General features: G+C 41.2%; 1 protein-coding gene across 1 annotated transcript in view; it reads left to right on the top strand.

Annotated features, from left to right (window-relative positions):
* Positions 1 to 14,785, top strand: part of LOC138978857 (peroxisome biogenesis factor 2-like) — a 49,947-nt gene extending 35,162 nt beyond the window's left edge. Inside the window, exons 4-8 of the mRNA XM_070351665.1 lie at positions 8,462 to 8,671; positions 9,412 to 9,564; positions 12,491 to 12,538; positions 12,952 to 13,158; positions 13,761 to 14,785. Coding sequence (XP_070207766.1) covers positions 8,462 to 8,671; positions 9,412 to 9,564; positions 12,491 to 12,538; positions 12,952 to 13,158; positions 13,761 to 13,880 — 738 coding nt within the window. The 3' untranslated portion in view covers positions 13,881 to 14,785. The remainder of the gene's footprint in view (positions 1 to 8,461; positions 8,672 to 9,411; positions 9,565 to 12,490; positions 12,539 to 12,951; positions 13,159 to 13,760) is intronic.
* Positions 14,786 to 15,065: the final 280 nt, after the last annotated feature.

The following is a 15,065-nucleotide window of genomic DNA, read 5'->3' on the forward strand; positions in this document are numbered from 1 at the left end:
GTTTTAAGAGGAAAATTATCAAAACTAACGTGTGAGTTGTTTTTCGTTTGTGATCTGATTATGTGGATGCTTGTACATAAATCCATGTTTTCTATGTGTGTTCTTGCCATCTCTCTTCGTTTTGGCTACACCTGTTATCCTTTTCAGCGCAATATAGCTTGCACCTATACACATGTTTCTGTTTACTGTTAATTCTCTTTCCTTTTAATTTCTTTGCGTTCTGATATTTTCTCCATTTGTCTCTGTTCTGTTTTGTCCGCCCTATGTCAAATCTCTACAATGTTAGAACATTTCTGTGCCATGACAATTTGCGTTTGCTGGTTCGAATCCCGGGTTCGGAAAGGGTTTTATTTATTTGCCGGAGTCAACTTAGTGCACTCTCCTCGGCCGTGTCCAAACAGACCCGTCTGCACGCATGCGCACGGTAAAGATCCCAAATTCACAGCGAAATTAAAGTCTCAGGGTTTGGAAACAGGAACACGCGACATGCAGGGGGTAAAATGTGCAGCGCCGTATACTGTGTGGCAGCTCGCTTTCCCCAGGTAAAAAGCAACCCTAGGCCTAATTCCCACCAGGGTAGCTAACCTCACAGGACTATAATTATGATACCATACCACACCTGACCTTCACCTCATTATGTGAAAAGGCATAAGCCTTTTAGAACCTTCTTTTTGTTTACAGTGATAGACCTAAACGTCCCCCCAAAAGCGGTGTATGGCTGCCTTATTGGCGGGGTAAAAACGGTCATACACGTACAACCCCACTCGTGCAAAAAAACCAACCACGAGTGTACGTGGGAGTTTCAGCCCATGAATGAAGAAGAAGAGGAAGAAGAAGAAGAAGAAGGAGACCTGAATGTAAACAGTTTTAAGCAAGGGGACTGCCTTGAGAACCGTGAAAGGAAACAAACTTGCATCGCGTCTGGGATAACCATATCAGTTGAAGAGACAATACAAAACAAGAACTATAACCAACCGACCTTGTTATATGCGAAACCCAGCTTCCGAAGAACATTGTTACACACGCACACCTTTCCTCTCGCTCTCGTTCTTTTTGTCACAAATATGATTTCTATCGTCAACCCTGCATATATTTCCTTGGGTCTGCAGTTTCAGCATCAACTGACCCCCTCCCCCTTTTTTCTCCATATCTGGTGCCAGCAATCACAGAGCTTTGTCTGGAACCGAATCGGACACTCGATAGTTCCATGGTGACATGAAAGAGAACAAAGTGTTTCCTTCTGGGGGCTTTTGTGTGAGTGCACGTGTGTTGTGCTGGCTATTGTATGGTTGTTTTGTGACTAGTAATTGGTAGTGTATGACAGATTGACACTCTCTCTCTCTCTCTCTCTCTCTCTCTCTCTCTCTCTCTCTCTCTCCCTCCTTCTCTCTCCCTCTCGTTGACTCTCTTTCTCTCTGCCTCCCCCCTTCCCCCCCTCTCTCTCTCCTTTCCCTCCCCGCCTCTGTCTGTGCTGTGTTGGTGCTTATATGTGGAAGTTGTTTGTGACCAGTTATCTGTGACACGAGAGAGAGAAAGATAGAGAGAGAGGGGGGGGTGTATGAATGTTTCTGGTCGCATGCAAAATTCAGAAAAAAAAGGAGATTGAATGCACGGCTGAGAAATCAAAACTCAACACTTACAGTTTCACCTGGAATGGATTCTTCCACCTCGAAACCTTAAACCCGTTTACCTCAACGAAGATGTTCGACGGTTTTGACACCAGAATAATCCGTCCACAAACCACTTCTTTGTCAACAAAAACACACTTGGCTGGTGTAATGAAGCAGCACGACTTGTTGTAACAGGACACAATGGATCGATACAACAGTTTGCGTTGTGTCACATCGGTTTTGTCTGGATGTCTGCCGGAAAATTGGCTGCTGTGGCTTGTGTTTTACTGCGGATGTTGATGCTGTTTTTGACACGGCTTTTAACCTTCTGCGTGGGTGGTATTACGGGTACATTGTTGCTTGGATTTGATTTCTGTCAATCGATTGATGGTTTTGTGTTTTGCAGTTTACCTTGCTGTATTTTGTCGTGCATCGCCGTGGATGGATTTTCGGTTTTGATATACTGCGGGTTTTTTGTTTTGTTACTGCATGTTGCATGTTATAGTCACCTGGCTGGCTATAGTGGGAGGGTTACTTTTGGTGGTCACATTAGATATTATGTTTTTTGGAAAGTTCGTTTTATTTGCAGCCACAGTTCGGTAAACGACAAATGGCTAAACCCAACCACCTAAGAATGAGAAGCGTTTTTGTAACATGACCCATATTCTGCAAAAATGCAGCCATGACGCAGGGGGTAGGTTACAAAAAAACGTCATGTACCGCTTGACTGCATACGGATATAAGCAAATTATACCTTAAACGAAAGCTAAAGATTGTTGCCATCAGACAGCAAGTAAAATGCCTAATTCGTATACACAGTTTTATTTTTAACAACATCTGTATAACATGCGGACGACAAAACAGGAAATGCCATTTTCTCAATCGATATGTATAGCTAACTGAACGCCTGGTTGAAACCGCAATCAAAAACATCTTGAAAATTGTTTATTCTCACAGCTAGAATTATTTTACATCAACAATTGTTAATTTACCGAGGAAAACAACAGTCATATAAGATAAATAATGGATGATTCTGAATCAACTCCGAAAACCGAACCGGGTCGAAGCAAAAAAGAGTTTACACATACACAGGCTTGAAAAAGGATAATTTGGTTCAATATGTTAGATTTTTACCCATAACGTTAAAGATCAGCTCAATATAAAAGGAAAGTGATCATTGTAAAAGGATTTTGCTATCGCAAAATAATTCAACTTCCAGTTTTACCACATGGCGTCCATAATATTATCACTTTATTACATAGCGTGCATTTGTCAGAAATTATACTAAATGTTAGAAGCGATCTTAAAGTGAAAGTAACGTTTAATAAAAGTATGCGCATTTACTTATTGATTGATATATGACTAAAATAATGGACATGTAATTTAAACGTACAATACGACATTTTGTACACTACCTCTCTAAAAAAAACGCGACTATGACCGACCGATATGTATGTATAAATTAGGTCATTGTTAGTGATGAAAACGGGTTTTCTTTAAAAGATAACACGCAAACTGTGAAGTTCAAGGCCATAAATGATTTTAGTACGACTTCTTCAAAACAGGTCTGTTTTTCACTCCACCAGTTTCAGTTTTAATAAAATATATGTATAGCTGTCATTTTCAAAAAACCTTATCTGCAATTCACTTAACCAAATACACCATGAACCCAGAAGATATTAGAGTGAGACACTTTACAGTGAAATATGTTATGATTCCCCTTATTTCAAAATATATGCATTTTAATTGGCAGACACGATTCACGTCGTAGGTACGTGTCGTCTGGTGAGGCAACTGTTAGCATTTTTTGTCGTAAGAATTGACATTTTTAAACATAAATCATGGACAAAAAACTAATTCTACATAGAGTGCAGGTTTTCTTGGTAAAGTCAGTTAAAGCATCTTAAAATTCAAGAAATTGTGCAATTACGTGTATGTATTTGAAATGGCAGACAATATTGAATGAAAGTGATTTTTGACTGATTGAAACCCTACCCCCACTAACAAAATGGGCCCTGAGATTAGGGGTGTTAGTTAAAGATGACTTGAATAATGGCTATGCTTTTCCCCTAAAGTATTCAAAACCTAAACATATTCATAGGCAAGATGTTCTACATTAACACAATTAACTTTTTAAACATATACATATGCTTAGTACACGATACTTCCGGTTTTTCTACCGGATGACTTATACATTTAGGGGGTAAACACCTTATCGTAGAAAAAGCTTTATTTTCAAAAAGTGCAAGTAATTATTAAAAATCATACATAATATTTATATATAGGAGTTAATTTTCCTTCGAAAGTCATTTGTTTCAAGTGGCAGACAATGTCAGTTGGAGAGTTACATGTACGTAAAGCGTATAACTGTTGTCTGTGATTAGTGCATTGTGGACACATTGGCACCATTTGATCCTAAATGCTAAACGATGTCGTGATCATACCACAGTTTTAGGATAATTTTACATCGCATCGATTACTAAATTGATGGTAGAATTTCACTGATAAATTCTATTTCCGGTAGCGTCAGTGCCGTTATCTTTTTCTTTTTGTAATAAGGTAATAACGAATGAACCACGTGTCACACTCTTATGCTAGTCTTTAAATGACAATTCCAATTCTAGTAAGTTAAAAGGCATGTATTGCGCGTTACATACATTTATAACCCCCCCCCCCCCCAGGATTACAATGCAAGTAAACACATATAAAGAGATAGTAACGTTTTACATGGTTACACGTTCAGTAGTGAACGTAACGTGTGGTTTAACAAAATTACTTGCACATACAATAGTGAAGTCTGTCTGTGTGTCTTTGTTTGTGTGTTTGTCTATGTCTGTCTGTGTGTTCGTATGTTTGTCTCTCCCTCTGTCTGTCTATCAGTCTGTCTATCTCTCTCTTTCTCTCTGTGTCTCTGTCTGTCTGTCTGTCTGTCTGTCTGTCTGTCTCTCTCTCTCTCTCTCTCTCTCTCTCTCTCTCTCTCTCTCTCTCTCTCTCTCTCTCTCTCTCTCTCTCTCTCTCTCTCTCTCTCTCTGCGAGGTAGGTGCACTTAAAGAGAAAGCAATACAGAAAGAAATGCATTTCTCTACCAAGAATGAAGTTTGTTTGTCTGTGTGTTTGTGTGCGTGTTTTTTTGGTTGCGTAAGTGTTTCTCTATAAGCATCTCTACGTCTTTGTTCGCGTACAAAAGTGCGTGCGTGCATGTGTGGGTGTTTCTGTGTCGGTTTGTCTCACTGTGTGTATGTCTGTCATTTTGTCGGTATGTTTGTGTATGTGTCTTTGTGTGTGTGTGTGTGTGTGTGTGTGTGTGTGTGTGTGTGTGCGCGCGTGCGTGCGTGCGTGCGCGCGCGCGCGTGTGTGTGTGTGTGTGTATGCGTGCGTGTGTGTAAGTGTGTGTGTGTGTGTAAGTGTGTGTGTGTGCGTGTGTGTGTGTGATTGCAATTATTCCTCCTTTTTATATTTAGTCAAGTTTTGACTAAATATTTTAACATCGAGGGGGAATCGAAACGAGGGTCGTGGTGCGTGTGTGTGTGTGTCTGTGTGTGTGTGTGTGTGTGTGTGTGTAGAGCGATTCAGACTAAACTACTGGACCGATCTTTATGAAATTTGACATGAGAGTTCCTGGGTATGAAATCCCCGAACATTTTTTTTCTTTTTTTGATAAATGTCTTTGATGACGTCATATCCGGCTTTTCGTGAAAGTTGAGGCGGCACTGTCACGCCCTCATTTTTCAACCAAATTGGTTCAAATTTTGGTCAAGTAATCTTCGACGAAGCCCGGACTTCGGTATTGCATTTCAGCTTGGTGGCTTAAAAATTAATTAATGACTTTGGTCATTAAAAATCTGAAAATTGTAAAAAAAAATAAAAATTTATAAAACGATCCCAATTTACGTTTATCTTATTCTCCATCATTTGCTGATTCCAAAAACATATAAATATGTTATATTCGGATTAAAAACAAGCTCTGAAAATTAAATATATAAAAATTATTATCAAAATTAAATTGTCCAAATCAATTTCAAAACACTTTCATCTTATTCCTTGTCGGTTCCTGATTCCAAAAACATATAGATATGATATGTTTGGATTAAAAACACGCTCAGAAAGTTAAAACAAAGAGAGGTACAGAAAAGCGTGCTATCCTTCTTAGCGCAACTACTACCCCGCTCTTCTTGTCAATTTCACTGCCTTTGCCATGAGCGGTGGACTGACGATGCTACGAGTATACGGTCTTGCTGAAAAATGGCATTGCGTTCAGTTTCATTCTGTGAGTTCGACAGCTACTTGACTAAATATTGTATTTTCGCCTTACGCGACTTGTTACATTTAGTCAAGTTTTGACTAAATCTTTTAACGTAGAGGGGGGAATCGAGACGAGGGTCGTGGTGTATGTGTGTGTGTGTGTGTGTGTGTGTGTGTGTTTGTGTGTAGAGCGATTCAGAGAAAACTCAGGCATGGGAATTGTCCGCCGAACGGCGGCTTTCCGCCGAATTTTTTTTTTTGTTCCGCCGAAAATGCAAAAGTGTCCGCCGAAAAAATAAAGGGGGGAGGCACACAAAAAAAGCACCGGTTACTTTGGCCTTTGCGCAAAAGCCCGCGAAAACTTTCCGTACTTTGTTCACGCACTGCTACCGCCCGCCTCAGTTATTGAACTATTATGTTTGAAAGTAAACCAGATTGCACAGATTGTGTTACAAGTTACATTTTCCTGTTTGTCTCAACAGATAAATGTTTTTATAAATTTAAACCATATATAATACATGTAAGCAAAATTTGGTACATTTTTGTACTAAAAACTCTGATTCTAAAAACAGAATTTAATGGCAAACTTGGAGCTCAGATGACACCAGATTGCACCATCTGGGTTCTTTGGAGAAAAAAATTTTCCGGGGGGGCATGCCCCCGGACCCCCCTAGTAAGGCTAGGCGCTTCGCGCCGTCGACTTGACGCTTCGCGTCTTCAGTTATAAATTTTCCGCCTTTTTTACAATTTTCAATTCCCATGCCTGTAAACTACTGGACCGATCTTTATGAAACTTGACATGAGAGTTCCTGGAAATGATATCCCCAGACATATTTTTCATTTTTTTGATAAATGTCTTTGATGACGTCATATCCGGCTTTTCGTGAAAGTTAAGGCGGCACTGTTACGCTCTCATTTTTCAATTAAATTGGTTGAAATTTTGGTCAACTAATCTTCGACAAAGCCCAGACTTCGGTATTGCATTTCAGCTTGGTGGCTTAAAAATTAATCAATGACTTTGGTCATTAAAAATCTGAAAATTGTAAAAATATATTTTTTTTTATAAAACGATCCAAATTTACGTTCATCGTATTCTCCATCATTTTCTGATTCCAAAAACATATAAATATGTTATATTTGGATTAAAAACAAGCTCTAAAAATTAAAAATATAAAAATTATTATCAAAATTAAATTTTTGTAATCAATTTAAAAACACTTTCATCTTATTCCTTGTTGGTTCCTGATTCCAAAAACATATAGATATGATATGTTTGGATTAAAAACACGCTCAGAAAGTTAAAACGAAGAGAGGTACACAAAAGCGTGCTATCCTTCTCAGCGCAACTACTACCCCGCTCTTCTTGTCAATTTCACAAAAATAAACAGATAATGACGTCATTTTAAGTGGCACAAACGTGTACATGAATGCCTTCCCTTTCGAATGATTTACAGTTATAGAATTTCTGTCAAGCGGTTTAAGTTTTATGTCCGTTTTATGAACCCAACCCTCAAAACAAGAATAGTAACGCCAAAGAAGGAAAACATAAACACAAACCAACGTTTTTCTCACCGGTGGTTTGGAATATTGCCCCAAAACTTTAGATTTAGTGTTGTGGTGTTAAAATCTATCAGAAAAATGTGTTTGCTAACGTGACGCCAAAAAGTAACCAAAACGGTCCTTAGCCGACTGACTATTAATGGTGTGTGTGTGTGTGTGTGTGTGTGTGTGTGTGTGTGCGTGTGCGCCTATCTGTCTGCATGTCTGTCTGTCTCTCTGTTCGTGCGTGCATGCATGCTTGAACTTTCTCTGTCTGTAGATGGTCTGTGGTGTCACAGGCATATTTCTGGTACTTGTTCACCAGTACACAAACTCACCGGCAGTCGGCTGGGATGACATGATCATCAGTTTTACCTAAGCTGTGCACTTAATTGACTCTTCACTTCTGTCACTCTTAAAAGAGCGCTGACCAAAATCAAACTGCAGTTGAACCTGCCCTGGCGGCCACCTCTTGATAACGACCACCTGCCCATTACGAACACCCAAAAAGAAACCTGACGAGGTTCTTTCCTATATATTACTAGAAAACTGTTGCCACATATATGCCATAACAGTTGTATTTGTCATGCCAAATTTCAGGCAAATCGGCCAATACACACCGAAGTTATAAGCGGTCAAAAGTGTGCCGGACCGACAGACAGAGGCCTTATAATAATATAGATTCACCTTTACATAACGACCACCTGTATATAAGGACCACTTTGCAGGGGCGGATCAGTTGCTTTGTAAGGGGGGGGGGCACTTTGACTCGAAAGTGAATGTGATGGGCGCGAAGCGCCCGAATTTGCTAGGGGGGTCCGGGGGCATGCCCCCCCGGAAAAAAATTTTGCCCTAAGAAGCAAAATGGTGCCATCTGGTGCCATTTGAACTTAGAAATGGTCATAGAATCAGCATAGAAAAACCTTTTTTTTTCTTCTTCTTTTTTTTTTTTTTTTTTTCGGTGGGGGGGGGGGGCACGTGCCCCCTGTGCCCCCCCCCCTCGTCCGCCCCTGACTTTGGGTTGGTCCCCTGGGTGGTTCAACTTTACAAGTTCATCTTTGACATTTCAGTTCACACTGCACAACAGCGGGCAGACAGTAGGACAGCAGTTGCTTGGCATCAAGTACGGGCAGGCGGTCCCATCAGGTTCGAACCCCGGACAGTGGATATCGGAGCGACAGAAAAAGGGTCTGGCGGCTCTCTACATCGTCTGTCCCTGGCTGAGAGAGAGACTGGGTCGAATCCTGAGACTGTTGCGATTGTCGTCATGGGAACAGCAGGTGAGTTGTATGTGTGTATGTGTGGTTTGGGAGAGGGGGAGGGGGGTGCGGTAGGTAGGTGAAAGAGAGGGAAAAACTGTGTGTGTGTGCGTACATGTTAGTGTGTGTGTGCGGTTGTGTGAGTGTTTGAGTGGTTGTGTGAGTTTGTGTGGTTGTGTGCGTGTGTGGTTGTGTGTGTGTGCTTGTGTGAGTGTTTGAGTGGTTGTGTGTGTGTGGTTGTGTGAGTGTGTGTGTGGTTGTGTGTGTGTGTGGTTGTGTGTATGTGTGCTTGTGTGTATGTGCTTGTGTGTGTGTGCTTGTGTGTGTGTGTGCTTGTGTGTGTGTGTGCTTGTGTGTGTGTGTGCTTGTGTGTGTGTGTGCTTGTGTGTGTGCGCGCACATGCATGTGTGTGTAAGTGTGTGTGTGCTTGTGTGTGTGTGTGCTTGTGTGTGTGTGTGTGCTTGTGTGTGTGTGTGCTTGTGTGTGTGTGTGTGCTTGTGTGTGTGTGTGCTTGTGTGTGTGTGTGCTTGTGTGTGTGTGTGCTTGTGTGTGTGTGTGCTTGTGTGTGTGTGTGTGCGCACATGCATGTGTGTGTAAGTGTGTGTAAGTGTGTGTGTGTGTGTGTGTGTGTGTGTGTGTGTGTGTGCACGTGCAAGTATGTGAGCCTGCATACCTACGTGTTTGAACAAGTGCATGTTGTTCTGTGCTGAGCTATGGTTATTTTACTTTCATTATTTCTGATCATAGTGTTTTGGTTGCAGGTAGAGTATTGCCTAAGATGGACAGAGACAGGACTAAAAGTGGCATCACTGGTCAACTTTCTGATTTTCCTGCGTCAAGGCGTGTACCTGTCTGTGATGGAGAGGGTGGTGGGGGTTCGCTCTCACTTCCCAGACAGACAGTCCATGCGTCAGGTGAGGATGCTTCCTTTGATGATGTTAAAAAACAACAGAATTCTGTTATATGAAGTCTTATATCGCGCGCGTATCTCCAGACTCGGACTCAAGGCGCAGGGATCTATTTATGCCGTGTGAGATGGAATTTTGTACACAATGCATCACGCATTCACATCGACAAGCAGATCGCAGCCATTTCGGCGCATATCCTACTTTTCACGGCCTATTATTCCAAGTCACACGGGTATTTTGGTGGACATTTTTTATCTATGCCTATACAATTTTGCCAGGAAAGACCCTTTTGTTAATCGTAGGATCTTTAACGTGCACACCCCAATGTAGTGTACATTCTGTACTCACAAAAACAAGGACAGCACAAGTACAGTGTCAAAATGTTTGCATATGAAGGCTTTTAGTTTATGGTACACAAATAAAAAGTGTCTCCTTCCCTTTTTCTTCTTCTTTGTTCATGGGCTTAGACTCCCACGTTCACTCATGTTTTTAGCACGAGTGGATTTGTACGTGTATGACCGTTTTTACCCCGCCATTCAGGCAGCATACGCCAATTTCGGGGGAGGCATGCTGGGTATTTTCGTGTTTCTATAACCCACCGAACTCTGACATGGATTACAAGATCTTTTCCGTGTGCACTTGGTCTTGTGCTTGCGTGTAGACACGAAGGGGGTTAAGTCACTAGCAGGTCTGCACATAAGTTGTTGGGTTTTTTTGGTTTTTTTTTACACGTTTTTATTTCTTTTTGGTACACGACATCAACATCAGATAGCAACATAAAATAACATCAACCATACAAAACTATGCATCTTCAAAAAAAACAAAAACAAAAAAAACCGGGAAAACACACTAAAGCATACAATCACACAGCCCATCTATAGATATACGACTTGTGTCTGTCTGTCTGTCTGTCTGTGTGTGTGTGTGTGTGTGTGTGTGTGTCCGCGATGCACGGCCAAAGTTCTCGGTGGATCTTTTTCAAATTTGGAGTCCGTATTCAGCTACACCCCGGACACAACCTCATCGATGAGATATTTCAACACGTGCTCTCAGCACACAGCGCTGTGCGCGCTGAACCGATTTTTTTGTTTTTTGTTGGGGGATCCACTACCAGTAACTCTTCCTTATCTTCTCCAGTGTTTTCAGCCGCGATTATCTCCCTTCCTCCGTGTGGCGTCAATCCATATTCCCGTTACTACGTTACTATTTTTAGAAGGTCACTGCACGTTACTATTTTTAGAAGGTCTCCAGTGTTTTGCGCGTTTATCTCCTTTCCTTCGTGCGCAGCCTGGTATTCGGCTCTACTTCTTCCCGGCGAAGCCGGTACCCGGCGAAGCGGGTAATCATCTAGTATTCAATACATTTTTAAATTATGTAAACAAGCTCTTCGTCTCCTTTTTTATGTTTCTATTTGATTATTTTGTAAAACTACTCATATAAGTTGACCTGGGAGATCGGAAAAAATAATCTCCACTCTTAACCCACCAAGCGGCAGCGACTGGGATTCGAACTCACAACCTCCCGATTAGGAGGCCGACGTCTTACCACCACGCCACTGCGCCCGTCCCTTCCCTTTTTGATTAATTTTTACATTTAGTCAAGTTTTGACTAAATGTTTTAACATCGAGGGGGGAATCGAGACGAGGGTCGTGGTGTATGTGTGTGTGTATGTGTGTGTGTGTGTGTGCGTGCGTGTAGAGCGATTCAGACCAAACTACTGGACCGATCTTTATGAAATTTGACATGAAAGTTCCTGGGTATGATATCCCCATACGTTTTTTTCATTTTTTTGATAAATGTCTTTGATGACGTCATATCCGGCTTTTCGTAAAAGTTGAGGCGGCACTGTCACGCCCTCATTTTTCAACCAAATTGGTTGAAATTTTGGTCAAGTATTGTTCGACAAAGCCCGGACTTCGGTATTGCATTTCAGCGTGGTGGCTTAAAAATTAATTAATGACTTTGGTCATTAAAAATCTGAAAATTGTAAAAAAAATATTTCTTTTATAAAACGATCCAAATTTACGTTCATCTTATTCTCCATCATTTGCTGATTCCAAAAACATATAAATATGTTATATTTGGATTAAAAACAAGCTCTGAAAATTAAATATATAAAAATTATTATCAAAATTAAATTGTCGAAATCAATTTAAAAACACTTTCATCTTATTCCTTGTCGGTTCCTGATTCCAAAAACATATAGATATGATATGTTTGGATTAAAAACACGCTCAGAAAGTTAAAACGAAGAGAGGTACAGAAAAGCGTGCTATTGTTCTCAGCGCAACTACTACCCCGCTCTTCTTGTCAATTTCACTGCCTTTGCCGTGAGCGGTGGACTGACGATGTTACGAGTATACGGTCTTGCTGCGTTGCATTGCGTTTAGTTTCATTCTGTGAGTTCGACAGCTACTTGACTAAATGTTGTATTTTCGCCTTACGCGACTTGTTTGATTCTCTGCTGTCTGCTTTTACTTTTTATTTTTGGTTCGCTTTTTATTTGTATCCTGAAGAAGACTCCATAGCCGAACATTTTGAAGTTGTACTTGTGCTGTCCCTGTCTTGGAAAATACTATTTTGTGTTTAAACGTTGTGTCTCACCAGCGGTCATTTTGGTTTTAGATTTCTTTGATGAGGATGATGATGATGACGATGACAAAGGTGATGGTGGTGGCGGCGATGATGATGATGATGATGATTTTTATGACAATGAAATTCAATTCTTATTCAATCTTAATTTCTTTACTTTAATATAATATCTGAATGTTTAAAACAAAGATGATACACGGTCTTTTTTTGGTCTCCACACATGTGGGTTTTTTTCAAGGTGCTTGAAGAATTATGTTGTTTTTGACAAAGCCTGTTTTGTACTTTTCCTTTAAAAGATTTTGCACATTTTTCATGTCACCATTTATCTTGTTTTTTTCAGGTCAGCTTTGATTTCATGACCAGAGAGCTGTTGTGGCATGGATTTTCTGTAAGTTGATCTTTTCTGTCTTTGTATGTTAGTTTGTTTGTTTGTTTAATGCGTTAAAACACCAGAAGGCTTACACCTTACGGAGGTCTTCCTCCAATTGTCAACCATAATTCTTCATTTTTTGCTATCAATAAAACACTAGGTGTGTTGACAGGATATCATCGCTGTTGCTGTTGATATTGGTGTTGCCTTCTACTGATCAAATGGAAATCTCAGTGTAGTGATCAAATGTAGGAGAAAATACTTATTAATTATCAGGAAGAATCCTAATTACAGACATAAAGAAAAGCGGATTTGTGGCCGCTTCTTAAATTTTTTCTTAACTTTCTCTGAGAACTAGCAGAAGTTATACTCTATGCCAGAATATTTTTTTTGTTTGTTTTTCATTTCGCACGCCCATCTTCTTTCTGCAGGAATTTTTGCTATTCTTACTTCCCCTGATCAGTGTTCAGCGCGTGAAGAACACAGTGTTACGGTGGATGACTCCACGATCTTTGACCTCGCAACGCCGTGAGGAACGAACACGCGCTGACCTCATGACCTGCGTGGTGTGCGGTGATTGGCCGATTCACCCTCATCATATCGGCTGCTGCCATGTCTTCTGTTACTATTGTATTGCTGTGAGTGTGTTGTTTTGTAGGGCCTGGTTAGGTCTACTTTCATCCCTTCTACTGGTAATGACTGCACTCCGACAGTGGTTGCTTCTGCAGTGAACGACACTGTGTTTCAGCTGTTGCTGCTTAACAGCTCTTACTGTATAGAGATAATCTATCAACTGTTTTGTCAATAACAAACGTTCCAACAACCTACCTTTCTTGGGTTTTTTATTCTTAACTATATCCTTGTTTTTCGATCCTGCAGCAGGAGAATTAAGTCACTCTTTTTGACCAGTGTATTCCTTAAAACAATGGGTTAATGCCCCACAATATCTATTCAGCAGTACCAATAATTATTATGTATACATTTTCTGTTGCTGCTGATGAGTGAATAATGCCTGAGCTCTGAGAAGTAGTCAAATTAGGCCCCATTAGCTTTTGGGGAAAGGGGTAGGTAAGATGGTGGGGGGGGGGGGGGGGGGGGGGGTGGTGGTGGTGAGAGTTTTTTTTAAAGGATGTTCATGAGGGAGTAATCTGTGCCAAACAATGGTGACAAATATGTATTTCAAGCATGTTTTATTTTGGGATATTTCATAACCACTTTTCAATGCTTTGACATGTTACAGAGCAACCTCAAGGCTGACCCAGGCTACACTTGTCCCGCTTGCGGATCAGGGGACATAACTGGTACCGGAATTATCTCCCCTCAACCTGTCAGACCTACTGTGGGGCCAAAAAGTAGCTAGCGTATTTAATGGAGAAGGCTCTTAGACACATTCCTGTCTTCTGTGGAGACTGGGATTTTTTCTTTGTGATCTAGGCCGCAATGCAGGAGTCGAGTTTAGAGGCTTGATTCAGGGATAAACTCTGCATTGTGGGTTAGAGTTTATCGCAGACTAAAGACTCTGACCTTGACTCCTGCGTATATTCAGGCCAAGTTCTTTTTCTCAAGACGAGACTGTGATTTCTAATGTGCTTTTGGTGCTCAAATGATTTGATAGTATTGAATGGATATTTGTTAGAGCTATCGTTTGTTTCAGGGGGTATGTATGTGTATTGGTGTAAATATTTGTGTGTGTGTGTGTGTGTGTGTGTGTGTGTGTGTGTGTGTGTGTGTGTGTGTGTGTGTGTGTGTGTGGTGTGTGTGTGTGTGTGTGTGTGTGTGTGTGTGTGTGTGTGTGTGTGTGTGTATGTGTGTGTGTGTGTGTGTGTGTGTGTGTGCGTGTAGCTGGATGGGGGTATACATGCAAGTCACGGGAAGAAAGAAGATTGCATGATTGTGTGTATCTGTGTGAATGCACTCAGGTTTACTTGTGCGGTGGGGATGGGGGGGGGGCGTGCAAAGTAATCAGGAGAAGAAAGAGAGCGAGTGAGTGTGTGTGTGTCTTTGTGTGCTTGCGTGTCTGTGTGAGCAGTGTGTGTGTGTAGGTGAGTGTAGGTGTGTGTGAGTGTGTGTGTGTGTAGGTGTGTGTATGTGTGTGCGTAGGTGTGTGTGAGTGTGTGTAGGTGTGTGTGAGTATGAGTGTGTGTGTGTGTGAGTGATTGTGAGTGTGAGTGTGTGTGTGTGTTGATTGGTGGGGGGAGTATGTTGGTAATCAGAAGAAGTGAGATTATCTTATGCCTTTGGAAATGTTGCATAAATGTAATTAGAACAGCAAATGTGTTTGTATCTTGCACTGCAATGATTTGCTCTCTCCCTCTCTCTCCCTCTCTCTCTCCCTCCCTCTCTCTCCCTCTCTCTCTCTCCCTCTCTCTCCCTCTCTCTCTCCCTCCCTCTCTCTCCCTCTCCCTCTCTCTCCCTCTCTTGAGTCTCTCTCTGTGTCTCTGAGTCACTCTCTCTCTTAGTATCTCTGTCTCCGAGTCTCTTACATTCTCTCAGTCTCTCTCGCCTACTAACATAAACAAAACGCAGATATTTACTGATCAAAATA

This window comes from Littorina saxatilis, linkage group LG10 (genome assembly GCF_037325665.1).
Source record: "Littorina saxatilis isolate snail1 linkage group LG10, US_GU_Lsax_2.0, whole genome shotgun sequence".
In the NCBI taxonomy this organism is placed as follows: domain Eukaryota; kingdom Metazoa; phylum Mollusca; class Gastropoda; order Littorinimorpha; family Littorinidae; genus Littorina; species Littorina saxatilis.